Genomic DNA, 19,965 nt, shown 5'->3' on the forward strand with positions numbered 1-19,965 from the left:
TGGCTGGGCCTAAGAATTAAACTGACATGAGACAGATTAATAGGAGAAATGAATGTGAATCTTAGCAATATTTTACGTGGGAGACTTCACAAGAGAATGAAGACCTCAAGATGTGGCCAGAGTGAGAAGCTTTTATATATCTTTTGACAAGGAAACAATCAATTTGTGAAGAATTGACAAGACAAAGGGGTTTGGCCTAGGGGTAGTAAGTGATAAATAAGTAACTAAGAAAGTAAAGATTGGCTTAACAAGGTTTGTACAGATTTCTCAGACCCAAATTTCCTGTCTCTGGTGATAAGAATGTCTTCCTTCCTCCTGGTACAGAGAGGGTACCTTTCATATGGGACTTTCATCTCCTGCTTACAGGAAGAAAAAGCAGGATCAGAGCAACCTTCCTATACCTACTGTTTTTTAAACGCCTTTAATTCAAAATAATCAAATGCCAAAGTGACATGTTTTGGGGTTTTCTTCAATAGTATCTATTCTGTTCAGTGTTCCCTGTTCAAGGTTTTGAGAAACGTAATTCATAGTTTCCCTTACACTGAGTCCTTACCTTGGGAAATGTCCCTTTTTCCACCCATGAGTCTGTTTAACAGGGAAATTTAAAAATAGTGGTTATGTAGCTTATATGTGGCCTTGATACGGTAGTACCCCTCGCCCCCTCGTCCCGTCATTAATTTTTTTCCTACCCTTTTCAGAAGCTGCCAAGATGGATGGTCAGAATCAAATTTTACTACAGATAGAAACCCGCCTCCGTGTTGGCCTGCTGACCACTGTTCCATGAATGTCTGTTAAAATTATGAACGTACAAATATACAAATACACACGTGGTGAAGATGTCGTTCCAAAATCAACAGCCTCTGGAAGCTTTTCTGGAAGGAAAATCTTCTTTTCTTTTTTAGGATTAACATATACTCTATGAAAACAAACTGTGTAATCATATAAAACAAAGGCCAGATTTTTAAATCAGACACTGAACAGTTCAAACAAAAATTTAAGCGTGTGGTTTATTTCATTATCCCAAACTTAATTTTTCCTTTTTCCTTCTAAATGGCCCACTATGGAATTTTTCTTAGAAGCAATTAAACTAAAACCTCCAAATCCTTTCCTTAGTAGTTGCTATGAAAAAAACGAGAACCCCGTATCCCGTGTCTAAGAAAGATGCATAAATGAAATGCTTCCTTCTTTATCCTGATTATTTGGAGTCTCCAGAAGTCTTAGTTTCCTTTTGGATATGAATTCAGAAGCAATTCAACATCCCAATGGTGAAATGGGACCAGTCCTTGAGTAGAGTTGCAACAGTACCCTCATGGGTATCGAAGGGCACATCTGCTGGTCCACTGGCCTTCCCACTGGAACTAGATTCCACGGTGATTCTAACAGGCTTCAGTGAGCAAAGAAATTTAAAATGCCTTGGGTATTGGCTTGGAAAGGCAATCCTCTCATGGGGGCAAAATGTAGTGAAGACAAAGTTCCAAAATCAATAGCCTCTGGAAGGAACAAAGAGCACGAAGGAAATAGAAAGGGAGGAAGAGAGGCAGGGAGAGTGGAAAGTAAGGAAGGAAGGAAGGAAAAAAGGAAGGAAGGAAGGATGGAAGGAAGGAAGGAAGGAAGGAAGGAAGGAAGGAAGGAAGGAGAGATGAAAGGACTCAAGAAAGCACATCACTGCCATCTAGCCTGGGAACTTGGTCTACTGGTAGCTGCTCTTCCCATGAGGTCAGTTGATAAAACATTTGCTTCATTACCTCAGGTCATGACCTCATGAGAAAATAGTTCTGCAATACTAGTGTGCAAACGATCAAGGTCTGAGATGAAAAAAAGAATGAAGAACAAGTAAGGACACGAACTTGTGGGTAATTCTAATGGATGTATAAAAAATAATGTCATATGTGGTTAAAAACAAGCAAGATGGAACTAAAATACACAATATCAATAGCCTATAAATTTCAGGGGAGGGTAAATACATGGGGTTGAAGTATTCTGGATCTGGATCTGGATCTGGATCTGGATCCAGGAAGGGTAAGACCTTGCTGAGGGTAAGACGTTAGTCAGGCTTTGCTAAGTAGATTATGCATATTGTAATTCCAGGCAGAAGATTATACACTGCCCATACTTCCCGAGCCTGAGAATTGTCTCCAGTTGTAGGAGTATGTTTGGCCCCTACATAAAGCAGGTGAGAAAAGCTGGGCAGCAGCCCTCAGTCCCTCACCCAGTGACAAAGGAGAGTTGCTGAATGATTATACCGGCTTCCTCGGTCCTGGGATGAGAATGCCCAAACAGGTTCTATGAACTCTTGCAGAGGTCCACAGCGGAAGTGAGCCCCAGTTGCCCACAGCAGGAACTGGTTCATGAATGGGGCCTGATTGCCTTCCTTTCTTTCTTTGTCTCACTTTCCCATGCCCTCACCAGTGCTTTGGGAGATCCAAAGTAAAATACCTACACTGCAATCTTAAGCACCACAAAAATAACACAATCAGATTAGTAGAGGAGAGGAAATGGAATGACAAAAAAAAAAAAAAATTCAGAAGGAGGCAAGAACTAAGAGAGAGAGGGAAAAACAACAACAACAACAACATAGACTTGTCAGGACAAATATAAAGCATAAAATAAGAAGGCAATCAATGGAGAGTTAAAGATAGATAAAAACATCAGTAAAAATATGTAATACGTGAGTAGCAGGATTCCTCGACTAGACTTAATGGATGCATATAAAATATTTCACCCAACACCTACACACGTGTTTTAACAATACAAAGCACATTAGAAATTACCCTACACTAGCTTACAAAGCAAGTCTCCACATATTTCAAAGGACTGAAATGAAACGGAGTATATTTTTGACCAACGTGTTTAAGTTAAAAGTCAAAAAACCAAAAAGATAACTAGAATACCCTGATTTGTTTGTAAGTTAAGAAACGTACCAATAAAGAACCTGTGGCCCCCAAAAAGCAATCAGAGTGAAAATTATAAAATAGTTTGAACTCAGTAGTAATGGAAGTACCACATATCAAAATCCGTGGGTTGAAGCCAAAAGAGTATTTAAGGGGGAACCCTAACCCTCAAATGTACATACCAGTAGCGTAAATGGGGGTGTGGAAAGAAAATAATATCATAGAGAAGAAACTAATGAAATAAAAAGCTAAAATACAATTGGGAAGATCAGCAAGGCTCAAAAATCGGCTCTCTGAAAAGACAAATATAATTAGCAAATTTCTGTTTTTAATGATCAAGGGGGAAAAAAAAACAAAGGAAAAGGCACATACACCCAATGTCAAGAATGAAAGTGGAAACTTCATGGCATATGGTACAGACCTTGCAAAGACGGCTATTAGTTACCGTGAATACCTTTATGCCAATATACCGAATATTTAATGGAGACGTTCCCAAGTAAACGTACAACACATGCAAAGCCTGAACTGACCTGTAACCATCAAAGAACTTAAGTCGAACATTGTTCCTGCATGAAACCCTCCAGGCAGATGGCTTCACAAGCGAGTTCTAGCATATATTCAAGGAATCGGTCATTTTATTTTTACCCAAACTCTTTCAGAGGATAGAAAATGAGAAAACACCCCTCAACTAATTTTATAAGTTGAGCAAAACCATAATGCCAAGGTTATTTATGAGAAAGAAAAATTACAAGCTAAAAATCACTCATGAACACAAATACAAAAATCCTAAACAAATTCTTGTCTAGTCCATAAAATAGCAAACACTTACATGGTGCTTACTTGGCGTAGACACCGGTTTAAGCATTTTGGACGTGTTACTAAACCTTACAATAGTTCTGTGAGTTAGGTACTATTATCCCCATTTCAGCGTATAAGGCACAGAGAGGTTAAGTACCCTGCCCAGGCCACACTGCTAGGTAGCTGTATAGCTGGGGTTCAGACCTACAACAGTCTGACGGGACAGCCTATTCATTTAGTCGTTACACTATGACCAAGCGGGTTAATTGCTGGAGTACAAGGCAATTTAACATTCAAAAATCAATTAATGTAAGGGCGCCTAGGTGGCTCAGTTGGTTAAATGTCAAACTCTTGGTTTCGACTCAGGTCATGATCTCACAGTTTGTGAGATCCAGCCCCACAGTAGGCTCTGTGCTGATTGGGTGGAGGCTGCTTGAAATTCTGTCTCTCCCTCAACTTTTTGCCCCTCCCCCACTCATACTTTCTCTCAAAATAAAGAAATAAATTTAATAAAATCAGTTAATGTAAATCATCATATTTACATATTTAAGGAGAAAGGCCTTCTGATCATTCAATAGATATATGGAGGTGGGGGGAGCTCAAAATCCACATTCATTCACAACAGTAACAATAAAAACCACTTGGCAAATGGAGAGTAGGATGGAACTTCCTTCATGTGAAAAGGATTACCTACAAAAACTTCAACAAACATCGTACTTCATGATGACACTTTTAAAAGCTTTCCCTCTGACCTGAGGACCGAGGTGAGAACGCTAACAATTGCCAAGTTTTATTTCTTCTATCTTAACGATTACCAATGTTATTCAACATTTTACAAGGGGTCTTGGACAGCACCGGAGGTAAGAAAGATAAATAAAAGGTAGAAGCATTGGAAATGAAAAAGTTAAAATTATTATTAAAAACAGATAAGATAATATATAGAAAAAATTTAAAATAATCTACAAAGAAACTACTAGAATATAAAAGTCTAGCAAAATTTCTGGATATGAAGTGAATATAAAAAATTAAATTCATTTTTAACCAGCAAGAGTTATAAAATGAAATTTAAAACAGACTTCATGCACAATGGCATTAAAAAATGAGAAGTACCTAGGAATAAATCCAACAAAATATGTACAAGACATTAATGGAGAAAATTATAAAATTTTATGAAAAGACATTAAAGATGACCTAAATAAATGGAGAAATAGACCACTTCATGGATTGAAGGACTCAACATTGTAAAGATGTCATTTCTCTCCAAATTGATTTATGGACTCGGTAAAATCTCAATTAAAATCCCAATAGGTTTTTGTTGGAACTTGACAAGCCAGCTCTAAAATTTATTTGACAGTGGCAAGGGCCAAGAGTAGCTACTCTTGAAGAAGAAAAACAAGGTAGGAGGGCTGGCTTTACCAGACATAATACTTATTATAAAGCTATAGTAATGAAGACCGTGTGGTATCGGTGTAAGGACTGACAAATAGGCTAATGAAATAGTAGAGAGCCCATAAACAGACCCATAACTTTATCAACCCTTGATATACAGCGGAGGTGATATCCCAGATCAGTGGGGGGAAAGATAGACTCTTCAGTAAATAGTGCCAGGGTAACTGAGTATCCATAGGGGAGAAGATGGAATAGGACCTTCTTTGCACACTAGACACAAAAATCAATTCAGGTGGATTAAAAACCATAGACGAAGGGTAAGTCTCTGAGGATTTAGAAGGTAATGTAGAAGAATATCTTCATGACCTTAGGGGTAGAGAAGGATTTCTTAAACCAGATACAAAAAACTATCCATCAGAAATTTGAGATTTTTCAAGTTTGAGTATATTACAATTAAGACCATCTGTTCAACCAAAGACACATTAAGAGAGTAAAGAGACATACCACAGAGTGGGAAAAGTTCTCACAACTCATAAAACTGACAAAGGACCAGGATCCAGAATTTATAAAGAACTTCTGTGAATCAAAATGAAAATAAAGAACAACCCAGAAAACATGAACAGACCCTTTATAAGAACCCTATGAAAAGATGCTTAATCTCATCAACGAAATGCAAGTGAAGTCACAATGAGATACTACTACAGAGCCATCAGATTGGCAAAAATAACGTCTGCCAGCACCAAGGACCTTGAGCACAGATATTGTCATGTATTTCTAGTGGGCAAATAAGCCGGTGCACCATTCTGGAAAACAGGCTGGCACGAACTAGGAGACTTGAGTTGGGCATACCCCATCTCCAGCAATTGCACACCCAGGGTCATACCTAGAGCAAACCTGGCACAGGCACGTGACTGTTCTTAGCAGCATTGTTTGAAGTAGCCCCCAGCTAGAAACAACCTAAATGTCCAGCAACAGTAGAATAAATAAATCTGAGTATACAGCGATGGAGCTGCACCAGTTATAGCTACAGGTATCAACGTGGATGGTTCTCCAAAGACGGAGAGGGAGAGAAACAAGAAGATACACATTTTTATTCCAATGATATAAAGCTCAAAACAGGCAAAAGTAAACAAGCTTATCTAGTGATGCATAAAGGAATGGCAGACTATAGAGAAAAACAATCATTACCTTAGACGTCAGGACGCTGGTTGGCTCTGGAGGGGAAGAAGGGGGTGCTACTAAGACCCTTCACTGTTCTATTTCTCAACTTGGGGGGCAGTTACCTGGTGTTCATTTCATATTAATCTTCAGACTATATGCAAATGTTTTATGAGCATTGCTATATATGATCAAGCTCATGATAAAAAAACAACAACAAAAAAACATCCTGCATATCCAGATGCAGGACTGCTTTTGACATGTGCACAGATGTAGAGATGAAGAATCCTTGGTCATTTGGGTGGCCCCAGGTTTCCTCTCTGAGGCGTGCCCCGAGAGGCTCCTTTTACTCAATTTCACCCAATGGGGTTACAGCATTCAAGGGCACCGAAGGATAAATGACTGGTTCAACAAAAACGGGGCAAGAATGGTGGGGAACATAACAGAAACTACCACTCAAGCTTCCCTTCTCCAACACCGGAAAAAGTCTGTGCTTCAGACATCAAGGCCTACTTTAGATCAGAGGCCCAGGATGCTCCAGAAATGATTCAGACTCCCGTAGGCAGTGATCTCTCCTTTTACTCTCCCTGGCTTCTGCTTATCTCCAAGAGCGAGCCGCACGCCCAGGTACACCGCAGCAATTAGGAGCCTGCTTCTGCTGCCAGCGCGGGGCAGGGGTTTGCTCCTGCTGTAGACACGGGCCTGCGCTGAGCCTCTTCCTCGGTCTCTGCTCAGACCAGACCTGAGGCCAGGTGTGAGGCCTGAGATTGGAATCCAAGGCAGAGCCAAACTGAGCAACTCCCAGAGTCAGAGGAACCAGCAATTTGGAGCCTTTCATGTGCTTGGTAATTAATAATAAACAAAATTACAAGCAAAATGATAACTCATCAAATTTGATGCGGCCCCACAGGGTCTGCTTTAGGTTTTAATGAATACGGATGGTGAGTCCAGGGATGATTCATCTGAGCCTTAATTGCAGGGAGGCGGGGAGCCCTTTCCTTGAGTCTATCACCTCTCTGTTCCCCTCTCTTCTTAGAGTCATAGCTCCCCGTGGGCAAGAAAGGAGGCTGTCCCATCAGAACGCGAGGGGGTCCTGTGTGTGCATTTCTTAGGGTTCTAACAGCGCATCCTCTCACGGAGCTTTGGGTTTTCAACCTAAAGCCACACAGCTACTGGTTCGGCCAAAAAGTTTAGTTCTCTACTTATCTATACCCACGATTTCCGGATTTCTTTTTTATGCTGATTTATTTTTCAGAGACAGAGTACAAGTGGGAGAGGGACAGAGAGAGGGGGAGACACAGAATCCGAAGCAGGCTTCAAGGCTCTGAGCTGTCAGCACAGAGAATGACGCAGGGCTTGAACCCACGAACAGTGAGATCATGAGCTGCCATCAGACGCTTGACTGAGCCACCCAGGTGCCCCGAGTCTCCAGATTTTAAACTGGCCACTGAATCCATTGCCTGGGTTGCAGGAAGCTTTGAGAAGGATGCCAGAGCAGGGAAGGAGAGGAAGGACACAGGATGCGAGCTCTTCTTGGAGGAGAAAAGAGAGAGCCGGGGTGGGTGTGGTTGAGGGAAGAGAAGGAGATTCCTGAGCCTCAGCTGGGCCCAGTTCTATAATCCAGCAAAGAGGTGCCCAGCCCCAACTCACCCCCATGGCATGGTTTGTGAACTGCAGCGGGATGGCATTTGGGGGCCTTTGGCAAAGCCGGGGACCAGCGGCTTGGCCGCAGCAGGTGGCCGTCAGTAATGACCAAGTTCATGAGGCTGAAAATCGTGGCAGGGCTTCTACAACACCCACCTGGCAAAAGCTGAGAACTGGGGTGGCTTCTGGGCTATACAGATGATTCTGCTTTGCTTCCCTGTGGTGTGATGTCCCTTTGTCATGCACTCACCATAATTGCTACCATCTGATTTAGGTCTATCTTCTCCGTTTCCACTGATTTCCCCCCCCCCCTTGTTTCCTGCTAATTACCATTCGCGGTATAATACATATATTTGAAACACCTGTCCTGCCAGGTTAATGTATGTCACTCTTTTCCTCTGTGTTTAATACAGATGTGAAAAAGCAGCTAGTCTTAGTTCTTGTGTAAAAAAGCTAGACTAAGGCTTGATGTTGTAATTCTCCTGTTCTTGTACCTGTCTCCTGTTTTGTTTTTGAGAAACCATGAGGTCAGGCGATTGAAAGGGAATGCTTAGGAAACTGGAAAATTAGCAGTGATGGCTGACCGTGCGGTTTTCAAAAAAAGTTGAGGAGAGATGTCACAGCCTCATGGGAATCCGACTCAGTAAAGGAAACCCAGTCTAGGAAGTAAAAAGCTGTGACTGTCAGTCTTCAGTCTCTTGTTAGAAAGCTTCGGAAAAGAACGTGTGTAGGGGGAGGGGATCCCTCCGTTCGATCCTATCTTCTTGCTCCCCACGCATCTCCCACCCTCCCGAGGATTTTCTAAGAGGTTTAGTGCGTGTTCTTTTCATTATGTGTATTTCCGTGAAATAGGTACTGTTGTTTTGTATGTATATATCTTCATTTACATCGTTTTCACTATGCCCTTAAGGCCCGTGCACGTGGCTATGTGGACATGTGGGCCATACCTTCTTGCCACTCCGTGACTTGAATCCCCCCATTTACATATCTACTCCCCCAGGGATGGACACCCAGATTGCCTCTAACTCCCCCACACAACGTTTCTGTAGATGCCCAGGTCTCCTCTGTGCAGACCTGTGTGGGAATTTCCACAGGGTATATTCCCGGGAGTAGAAATGCTGAGTCACAAGCCAATTAAATATTTAATTTTAGTGAGAACCACCAGGGTCCCCCCCCCCCGACAAGCCTATACCAGTCTACATCCCCAGCAGCAGTACATGGGAGTTCCTGTAATCACCAACACACCCATACACACCTCTAACCCCTACCAAAATTCTTGAAATGATCTACCTTACCAGTTTTTGCAAATCCAATGAAAATACGTGAAGTTACACAATTTTTTTTAAGTAGGCTCCATGCCTAATGTGGGGCTTGAACGCACCACCCTGAGATCGAGTCACATGCTCTACCACTGAGCCAGGCAGGTGCCCTTATAATTTTTTAAATTTCACCTTTCTCTAACCAATTGGAGCTCATCTAAGTGTGCACATCGGTGAGGTAAGTTCATTGATGTAACAACCCACACATCTCAGTGGCTTCACAAAGTAAATGCTGATACATCTCTGTTCACTTCACAGTCCAGTGTGGAGGGAGTCCGGGGAGGGATACAGCTCCAGGCGGTCAGACTTCTACAGTGCGGCTGTCTCATTTCCTAGGTGCCAGAGGTCTCCACTGGATTCTCTGCATCCAGCCCTTGGAGTAGGCATGAGATGCGTTCACATTCCTAGGGCCAGAACCCAGTGCCACAGCCTGAGGCAAAGGACCCAAGAAATGGAGTCTTGCCGTGTGCCAGAGAAGAGAAGACACAGAAATCAGTGAAGAGTTACACAACCTGCCACAAAATGTTTGCTAACTTTGGAGATTCCTCTTCTACAAATTTCCTAATCACACCCTCACTCCTTTTTTTCTTTGGACTTCCTCCTAGTCCAAATTTGTATATTTTGACTAGGCTGTTTTTTGTATACTCTAGAAGGTGTTGGTTTTATCCATTGCAAAGATTTCTTCCAGTCTGTCTGCCTGATCACTTTGGCTACGGGTCTATCATCAATCAGCAATCTAATTTTTACGTAACCTAGTTAAGCAGTACGTAGCCTTATGGTTTTTGTTTTTGAAATTGCGTTTGTTATTTGCTTACAGGCTTAACCTCTGAATTCCTCTTAAATGCACCTCGTCACTTGTTAAGGCAACATGTAGTAGAAAGTCCCAAAGGAAAAAGCCCACCCCCAAACTAATTGCCCTGCTATCAAGTCTTTCCCCCAGCATACAGTTTCTCACAATCCTATAGGTCCTAGCCTGGAAAAACTCAATTCTCTGAAGCTTCTGTCTGAATGTACAAAACTGTTCAGAAAGCCCTTTCTACTGGCTGGAGAGTTGGGCGACAGCCAGACCACAGAGCGTGTGCCATTAAAATGGTTGCAACCTTAAAGGGTGTTGCGTTGGAAATTTTTCAGACACACTGGAATGTCTTTTAATCTCCCTCCCGTGTTGTTTCTTGACTTTGATCTCTTGCTCATGTTTTCCCCTTGCCTAAAAAAGCCCTTTGCTTGGCTAAACCCTCCTATCCTTAAGACTCAACCTGGGTATTGCTTCCAGGAAGCCTTCTGTGACCTCCCTCGCCCCACCCCACATCTAGGTTAACGCACCTCCTCTGTGTTCCCCAGTACCTGTCCTACTCTTGTGCGGAACAAACCACTCCGTGTGGCAGTGGCCATTTGCCCACCTAACTGTGAACTTTTTGGAAGAGCTGAAGCCAATTCTCCTTTGTTTCCTTAGCACCAGCATGAGACCTGACACATGCATTGGCATTAATAGCTGTCGAGTGGATCTGAAGGACTTGCTGGGCCCTATCCACTGCACTTGACCCTCCTGCCCTGCCTCATGAAATTTGGGGAGATTTTCACTACAACAGAGAGGGCCCAGAAGAATTCCACTCCAGCAGCCAGCTAGGGCGCCTCTCCCTTGCTCTTTGTCCAAGCTACTAATGGGCTGATCCTTCAGCACAAGGACCTGGGCTTTAGTTTCTGTTGTGGAAGGGGAGGGGGGCATTCATCCTATATATGGTTGAGTGAAGGTCAGTGAAAATCAGGGTCGTCTGGCCGGGCCGTGGCCCTCCCCTTCCTGATTCCCACATTCAGAGGTCAGGTTGAACAGGAGAGCAGGCCTCAGGCAAACAAGGTTGAGGGAAGACTGTCCTCTGCCCCATGGACCTTGCAGTCCGCCAAGCTCAAGGCTCCACTGCCCCCTTGTGTCCGGAGAGTGAAGGACAAGGGAAATAATCCAAAACAGGTTTAGGACTGGTCCCCAGGGAGCCATCTTGCTGTCCTGCCTCCTTCCCCTGAAGGACACACTCACAGAGACACATGGTCAGGTGGACGGCCTGCCTCGTCTTCCAGGGGTGTGCCAGCCATCCCCCTCACTGCCTGCTCTTTCCCCTGGAGGTCTGAGTGCCTGGGATCCTCCTCTGGAAGGCAAAGTAAGGGGGGGGGGGCTTGAACATTGTAAAGGGGGTTTCTCCAGGGGAGGCTTGCAGACAGGATGGGAACAGGTAGGAGGGCAGCTCCCTTCTGCCTGTAGATTCTGCGTCCAGAGGTGTCCTCCCCTGCAGCTTTGGGGAGCTCTGTTGTAGAGAGAGGGACACTGCTGGGCTTGGCACCTCCCCTAGGTGCCCTGCCCTCATAGCCCTGTCCAGCTGTGCCAGACCTCAGTCTAGGTCTGTCCATCCCAGCAACTGTCTGAGCCCTTCTCCCACCCCCTCTGCCCCGGTTACTCTCCACAGTACCTCCCTGCTGATTTCCTTCTTAGGGCTCACTTTTTTTTTTTTTTTTGTCTATTCCTTTATTGTCTGCCTTCCCTTCTCCAAAGTCGAATGAGGGCAGGGCCTTGCTGGACTCATTCACCATATCCTCAGAAGACAAAACAGGGACAGGAATATAATGGCCACTTATTCTGTGTTTCCTGACTGAGGTTCCCCAAACATGACTGATGTCCCCGCCCCCCAAAGCTCCCACCTTGGCCAGGCTGCTTCTTCCATCAGAAATGCTTTCAACACCCCAGCCTACCTCCACCCCACCTTCTGTTTGCCTGGCGATCAGGTACTCACTGTGAGTTCAAGACTCGCTTTAAACATTACCTCTTGGTTACTGGAGGGGGTGTGGGAGGGAGGATGGGCTAAATGAGTGAGAGGCACTAAGGAATCTACTCCTGAAATCATTGTTGCACTAGATGCTAACTAATTCGGATGTAAATTGAAAAAAGTAAAATTAAAAACTAAATAAATAAAAATAAACATTACCCCTTTGTGGTGTGCCTGGGTGGCTCAGTCGGTTGAGCACCCGACTCCTGATTTCGGTTGACGTCATGACCTCACGATTTGTGGGACTGAGCCCCACATCGGGCTCTGCACTCACAGCGTGGAGCCTGCTTGGGATTCTCTCTCCCTCTCCCTCTGCCCCTCTCCCACTTGTACTCTCACTCAAAATAAATAAATAAAACTTTAAGAAGAAATATTGCCTCTTTGTGATGCCTCCCTTATCTCCCCCAGATTAAGAATGACCTTCTGTGTGCCCTCCCCTCTTAACACTGCTGTCATACCATCTGTGAATGAGCCCAACAAGGGCAAGAATTGTGTCCTATTTGTTTTCACATATAAAACATATTTGTTTTCTTAGGGCCTGACAAATGGCAGGTTCTAAATGAGTATTTATTGATGAACTCTGATTACCCCCTGGAGAGTCCAATGCCCTGAGCTACCTTCCTATCCTTCCTTGTCCCCCAGCGTTCTCTCATAGGGATCCCGCCCTCCAGGCAAAGAAAACTTCACATCATTTACCTGGTATCTTCCCAAGGCCATGTTTTTTAGCAGTAGTATTTCTTCCAGTGGGAGCACTTTTCCAACCAGCACCCTCTCTTAAAACTCATCTTGGCTACCACTTACTCCCTGACACCTTCCTCAGTCCCTGAGCAAGAATGAATCCTGTCCAGTGGCATGGTTCCCATCACCAGCCCTCTCCCAAACAAAGCCTGCCTTGCAGTAGAGTCCCAGGCCTACTCAGTGTCAACTTAACAAAAGCGTGTCTCTTGTTACTCCAGTGAATCGTAAACCCTTTCCGTACTTTCCAGGCCACGAGCCACGTCTTGCACATATTGGTATCTCTCTACCTCCCAGGAAGCCAAACACAATGCTCACTCACAGCCCACAAAGTTTAAGGGGTAACTTGAATATCACGTAAGGGAGTCAATAGCTCCCTGAGGTGACTGCCCGTGGAACTGACACCAGGACCCCAGGACCCCAGGGAAACACACCCCGGGATGCGTGCCCACACTTGATGCAGTGAGGTAGAGCATTGGGCAAGTCGGTCCCACTGAGACCACCTGTGCCTGGACACCCTCCCCATATGCCCACCCACCTTGCTCTTTGCTTTATGTTTTCCAGCCCAGCCCAGCTTTCTGGCTGCACGCTCCAGTGTGCCCCTGGAGGGTCTCCTTGGAGGAGGTGCGAACACTCAGCCTCTGGGTGCATCTACTGCCAGCTTTTAGTAGCTAACTCCTGATCTGATCCTAGCCTTGGAGAGTCTGTTTCTCCTATCACTCATGTGGTGACACCATGGAATGGATCTGACCCACCCGCTACGACCATCATCGGCACACACACACACACACACACACACACACACCCGTACCTACATATACACACAAGAATATACATAGATACACAGACATGGGGTAGAATGTGATCAAGGGCTTAGACATGGCAAAACTGTGTTTACTGCGAGGACCAGCCCTGGGCAAAGTTTCTGACACACCTAGCAGGGTGCCCGGTGTTTCGTAGGCACTCAACAAATATTTGTTGGATGAACAAATCACTTGCTTACCCATCTCCCAACCCCTGCCAACCGTCACTGCTTTGGCAAATTCTCTGCCCACTTGAAACGCTGGTCTGCTCTACCATGCCAGTGCCCAAGGTGTTTTATCAGAGATCTCCAGGGGCAGGGCCCCAAATTTTGTACCCAGGTGTCAGTTTTTCCTGCTGAAGTTCAGCAAACACAGCATGTTCTTTCCCCTCTGGGTCTTGGCACATGCTACTGCTACTGACAATTCCTGCTCTCCACAGACTATTCCCGCCCCGTTCTTTCTCCTGGCTTCCTCCCGCTCACCCCTCCCATCTCCCGGATCTGCTGCTACTTCCTTCAAGAGTCTTCCCCAAGGGCCCCGTGCCCGTCTGCAACTGGCTTAGGTGGGTCGCACCGGACAAAAGAGAGCAACGCCTCCAGCTCCCTTTAGAACTGCTTATTACCGGGGCACCTGGGTGGCTCGGTCGGTTAAGCGGCCGACTTCGGCTCAGGTCATGATCTCGCGGTCCGTGAGTTCGAGCCCCGTGTCAGGCTCTGTGCTGACAGCTCAGAGCCTGGAGCCTGTTTCAGGTTCTGTGTCTCCCTCTCTCTGACCCTCCCCTGTTCATGCTCTGTCTCTCTCTGTCTCAAAAATAAATAAACGTTAAAAAAATTTAAAAAAAAAACTGCTTATTACCTGCACATGCAAGGTCAGTGAAAACACATACGCCATCGCACACGTAGCTGTTTAGCAGGTGTGTTCATGTTATATATTTGGGGTGTCACAGGAAGCCTGGGGAGGGGTCTTATTATTTGCATTTCAGAGATGGGGAAACTGAGGCTGTGAGATACGAATGACCTACCTATCATCACAAGAGCCAAGTACCAAAACCCACGTTTTCTTGTGCCAAAGCCCGCGTTCCTTTCATTTTGTGGGACGGGGCGGTGGTGTCATCAGCAGGGGTGAAGATGCAAATGATGAATGAGCTCAGAAGGCGAGCCGTCCCCAGATGCCTCAAGGAGGAGGGCACGGGGGACTCTACCCTCTTCGCTCCCATGCAACCCCAAGGTGCCCTCAAAACTAGGGGAGGCCAAGCTTTATTTTCTGGCCCAATTCTTCCCCAACCCCGGGACGTTAGTGGAGTATACTATGAACCTCTCTGTTTGAGAGGAACATCCCTAATTATCTGGCAATCACGTATAATAAGACTCTAAAAGCATTTGCTGGCAAGGAAGAGTTCTAAATAAAGCCAAGGGAAGGAAATGGGGTAGCCGAATGACCCCTGCATGCTCACCCCCCTTCCAAGTCCAATACGTCAGTCATTTCTCTGGGCCACGACGACGAACATCGCGGTGTAGTCTGACTGCTCATCCGACATGGTCTCAGCTGCCCGCGGAGCCGTCTCCAGCTTCTCGATGGTGAAGCCGGACTTCTGCAGAGCCTCACACACGAATTTCTCCTTCAGGGGAAGGCAGGGGAACTTCTTCGCCCCCACCATGTAGAAGGTGGTGTCAAAGCCCCCGCCCAGCACCAGATGGCCCCTGGGCCGGAGCAGGGTCCTGATGTGGCGCAGGGCAGCCCGGAAGGCCTCCTGGGTGAGGCAGGCAGCCTCAAGGCACAGGGAGGAAAGGACGCAGTCCGCCAGGGGCAGGACTGCAGGCTCCAGGGGCTGTTCTTTATTCACGTCACACTTGAGCACCTGGGTCACGGTTCTCCTTAGCCGCTCCTCCTTGTCAGCCCACCTGTCTCTGAGCGGAGGGAAGAGGGAAGAGCGGCCAGCTGGGTCAGGCTCATCGTGTGAGAGGCGTACGTCACTCCCGCCATTCTCTGCCTTCCACACAGACTCCCGGAATATCAAGTCACCAGTCTTACAGTGTCCCAGAGAGGGGCACGGTTGTGAAGCCAGCTGTGCATAAAGTCAAAGCCGAGGACCTGCAAACCCTGACCCCGAGGTCGCTGCTCTTTCCACCCGTGGGCCCTCGCTGAGCAACGTATGCCTGGTGCTTGGCCTATTCTGTCTCCACTCGGTCCGTGTTTAACACGACCCGGGTAAGTACAACCAGAAATGGAAAGCCAGCCTGAAATCAGCTGAGCAAAGCTACAACGCGAGCTTGGCCGACTTTGCTGGGTCCCCCAGGGTCTCCCGGTGTCTCTTGGCCGCCCCACTCGACCTCCTCATCGCCTCATACGTTCTCTTCTTACCTACACCTGTTCTCAGCACACGGGGCTCATTCATACTGAGGTATGCACGGGGACAAGCACTTAAAGGTTTACCCTTTCCAGTTCCGTATTTTTAAAAAGTCGCAGTCTTAAGCAAAAGGAATAAGAATCCAATGTACATCTGCAACCGTCCTACCTAACTGGGGAGAGTGGTATTTGGGGAGTGGAGGTGCCATGGTGGACCTTCCTGGTGCCCTGAAATGATCCAAGGTAAGTAGATTCTGTTCGCTTGTGCAAGATGGGTCTTAATTCTAGGCCCGGCCCCTGCCATCTACAGAAAGATTCCCCAAGTCTGGAGCCACCTGGAGGTTGTAATTGGAACAGCAGGGCCACCTGCCAATCAGAACGGCTGTCTGCCCTCAAACACCGGCTGGCTGCCACCCTGCCCCATCCACATCGGCCTGGGGTCATGCCTTGGCATTCTGGGTAGGCACTCGTGACAGTTCCCTTTTGGCTCTGGGTCTGTCTATAGCCATCTGTTTCTGTTCCCTCTTTTTGGTCTTTATTGGATTCCTGTCACACTCTTCCTCCTTTCTTCTTCTTGGAACCCCACTAACTTCCTTCCTTCTTAGTCTCCACCTGCCTCGCCATTTCCACACGAGGCCCATGATAAATTCTTGATTCGGAGAGCTAAGTGCAGCTCGCATCGTGGCAACCCCAAAGCAAACAACAAACCCCTTACCTGTCCCCCTCAAGCTCACACACATATTTCACCACTGGGGACCAGTCGAACGCCCCTGGAATCTTCTTCAGCCACTTTTCCAGCTCCAGGCGGTTCTTGTCCGTGTAGTCAGTGGCGATTATCTCCTCAAAAGACTCGCAGGCGGAGAGGAGCTGGTAAATGCTGGGCCCGGAGCCAATGTCAATCAGGAGCTTTCCTTTCAGCCCACCTGTTTTAGAACAGACACATTCTAAGCCGTCAGCGCCAAACCACAGCTCTGAGGGCCTTCCCAAAGGCTCCGCTCTCCTTCCCACTTGGAGAGGCTGCGGGGAGTCGACCATCGGGGACTGTAAACTCCAGCGTTAGGGATTTTGCCTGCCCGGACAGCCTTAGGCGCTACGTCACACAGTGCCAGCACTGAGCATGCGGAGTGTGGCAGGAGGGGAGAGTGAGCAGAAGGAGAGCCTGTTCGGGGTGTGTAGGGGGGACAATTACTAGAGAAGCAGCTTTGTCATTTCCACGGCCAATTTAGCACTGTAAATAAGTGTTCAGAGAAGAAATCTGGTCACATTTCCAAGGACACTGGCTTCCACATTCCAAGCACTCTTCGCTGAAGGGTCCTAGGACCCCGAGACCATCTATAACATTCCAAAGATCAATCAGCAAACATTCATTGAGCACCGCCTGCATTCCCAGACACTCTCCTAGCAGTGTGAGGACTAAAAGGGGAATACAGACCTGCCGGCAGAGTCCTCGGCCTCCCCTTCTCTCTAGCCAGGGAGAGACTGGGTTAACACAAAATGGCAGCAGCATTTGGAATATGGCAAGGGGCTTCCGAGATAAACAACAAGGCAGCAAGGACAGAAACCCAGCTGGACTGACGGATCCTGACCTGCTACTGAACTGAGCCTGCCCCTTTGCTCCTGGATTCCGCTGCTACATTTTGTTTGTTTCCCCTTCATTTGTGTTACCTGGAGGCTATAGTGGCAGGTAAATTGAGCAAGCATCAAAGATTTCAGAAAATGTGAGAACAGGAGATTGTTAATTGGGGAAATTCTATCTATTGGGTTATGTTTCCTTCTCATGTGAACCATGAAAAGATGCCCAGTATTTGATTTTAATAGTTCGGGCTGCCGAGCACCTTTCCTCCCCTAGGGGCAAATCTGAGAGCCACCCACCCACGATGTTCTCACGAGCCACAGCGGCAATCACACAAAAGAGTGAACGCTTCCCACACTGAACTTGGAAAGAGGCTTCCTACACTTTCTGATGCCCCGTGTAGCTTCTTTTGCCAGGGACTCCTTTTGCTAGAAGATAGGACCACACAGGACCATGAAAGGTCGCAGCTCCTCAACTTCATGGGAGGAGAAAATCTTGTCCCAGAGACCTCAGAAAGGTTTAGGGCATCCCGCCATGTACCGCACATCAAGTACATCTAACCTGGTCCCATAGAGCAGTTCTACAAACTCTCCATCCAGGTCGAAAGTTCCAGTCAATTGTCTGGCCACCCTTCCCCCTCTCCCACCTCTACCCCCATCCTGAAACTTGCCCTAGGGTTGAAGAAGATGAGCATCTGATTTAAAATTTGCATCGCCACCCTTCCCCCCACAAACCTCCTCCAGGGTTCAAGGAAACTAGCACCTGATTTAAAAATGGCGTTGTAGTGTTTTAGCAGGAAGTAGAGGCAATCATCACCCACAGGGCTCTGGCCCATCTTGAAGTAGTCCAGGTAGACCATGGGTTCAAAATACGTCTGGTAGAAATCCAGCGCTGTGGATTCCTGAAGAGCCATAGAGAATCCTGAGTTTTGTCCAGGAAGGAGCAGGCAGCCTGATGCTCTGGGGCCTTCTTAATGGAGTTCAGACAGTCACTCCGCCAGTCCTCAAATACTCGGGGAAAGACCAGAACAGCCAATGAAGAGCGCTCCCCGAGCCCTCCTCCCTTCAGCCATTTGCCTTTGCCACACTTGGCAACTCCCCTCCTGTTCTCCAGCTCCCTCTGCAAGGAGTGGACCTGCCCTTTCCCCCACCCCGGTCCCCAGGCTTTTCAGTGGATTTGGCTGGTGCAGCAGGATTTCTAGGCTCTCCTGCTCCACTGTATCGGATCCTCTTCTACAGCGGCTTTGCAAACGATTTTAAAAGCATGTCCAGTTTTTAAACTACTCTCCTGTGAACCGCCAGTATCTCTGGCTGTTAATAGGATAGATACATCTTAGTTGGTTTTTGATCTTCAGCGTTTTCTTTTTTTTTTAATGTTTTAAAATATTTATTTTTGAGAGAGTGAGTGAGAGACAGAGCATAAGGAGGGGAGGGGCAGAGAGAGAGGGAGACACAGGATCCGAAGCAGGCTCCAGGCTCTGAGCTGTCAGCACAGAGCCCGACGTGGGGCTCGAACTCATGGACCTGGAGATCGTGACCTGATGCTTAACCGACTGAGCCACCCAGGTGCCCCAATCTTTAGCGTTTTCTGAATTACACCCACTCCCACAACAGCCGGTTTCTGCCCCAGACAACTTGTTGGATGCGGACAATATTTAGAAAGTAGAGAAGACAAGAAGAGCAGGTTTTAGTTGAGGGGTGAAGAGGACAAGATGATGAACAGAGATGGGTTTAGTTTCGGCTTGAGGCTGAAAAACCTAAGCTGACCCGGATCTAAGTCTGGACTGCACAGAGAGATCTGAGCTGGAGCTGCCGATGTGGAATGAATGTGCAAAAATTACTTATTCTATGGCTGAACTGAATTTCTTCTTTGAGTCCCATTCAGATCGTGGCAGACGTTACATCTCAATCAATCAGAGTCTTCCTTCACCAGGCCAGGAAGCGGGGAATTTATGTGGCGCCAGGCAGGGGAAGCTGGCATTTGTCCACACTGCTGGCATCTACTAAGATTCCATTGCATAACCCCGTCTTAGATTACTGATTAACAAGGGTTGCAACATCCCCTTTCGGTAACCTCCAGGCCTCTGTCTCTCCCCATGCCCTATTTCCATTTCCCACTCAGAAACAAGGGAAATCACTCTCCCACTCCCGCAGGATGCTCTGGGCTGTGAAGCAACCACAGTAACATTTCTTCTGCTCTGGTACCATATTGAGAGTCTGGGGTTTTGACCCTTCCTAGCCCATACTCAGGGAAAGGGCCACAGGCTTCGTATGTTCACATTTTCTTCAACAAAGAAGGATAGAGGAGATATTAAAATGGAATTAATAACACAAATTTGGTTGATTTATATGTTGAGCTCTATAGTCTGAAAACAGAAAGTAAATACCTTTTGTTAAAGCTGTCCATGGAATATTCAGGAATTTACTGTGTATAAAACAACAGAGTAATTAGAAAACTTCCCCAAAGTAGAAATAATATACAATAAAATACTCTGAT

The 19,965-nt window shown here is 46.5% G+C and overlaps 1 protein-coding gene across 1 annotated transcript; it reads right to left on the reverse strand.

Annotated features, from left to right (window-relative positions):
• Positions 1-8,187: 8,187 nt before the first annotated feature.
• LOC106980591 (nicotinamide N-methyltransferase) lies at positions 8,188-19,388 on the reverse strand. Its single transcript, XM_015078641.3, has 3 exons — positions 18,232-19,388; positions 16,612-16,819; positions 8,188-15,457 (listed from the first exon to the last, which is right to left on the reverse strand). Exons 1-3 carry the CDS (start codon positions 18,380-18,382, stop codon positions 15,025-15,027), a joined length of 792 nt encoding a protein of 263 aa, XP_014934127.1. The 5' UTR covers positions 18,383-19,388; the 3' UTR covers positions 8,188-15,024.
• Between the last annotated feature and the right edge of the window lie 577 nt (positions 19,389-19,965).

This window comes from Acinonyx jubatus, chromosome D1 (assembly GCF_027475565.1).
Source record: "Acinonyx jubatus isolate Ajub_Pintada_27869175 chromosome D1, VMU_Ajub_asm_v1.0, whole genome shotgun sequence".
Taxonomy (NCBI): domain Eukaryota; kingdom Metazoa; phylum Chordata; class Mammalia; order Carnivora; family Felidae; genus Acinonyx; species Acinonyx jubatus.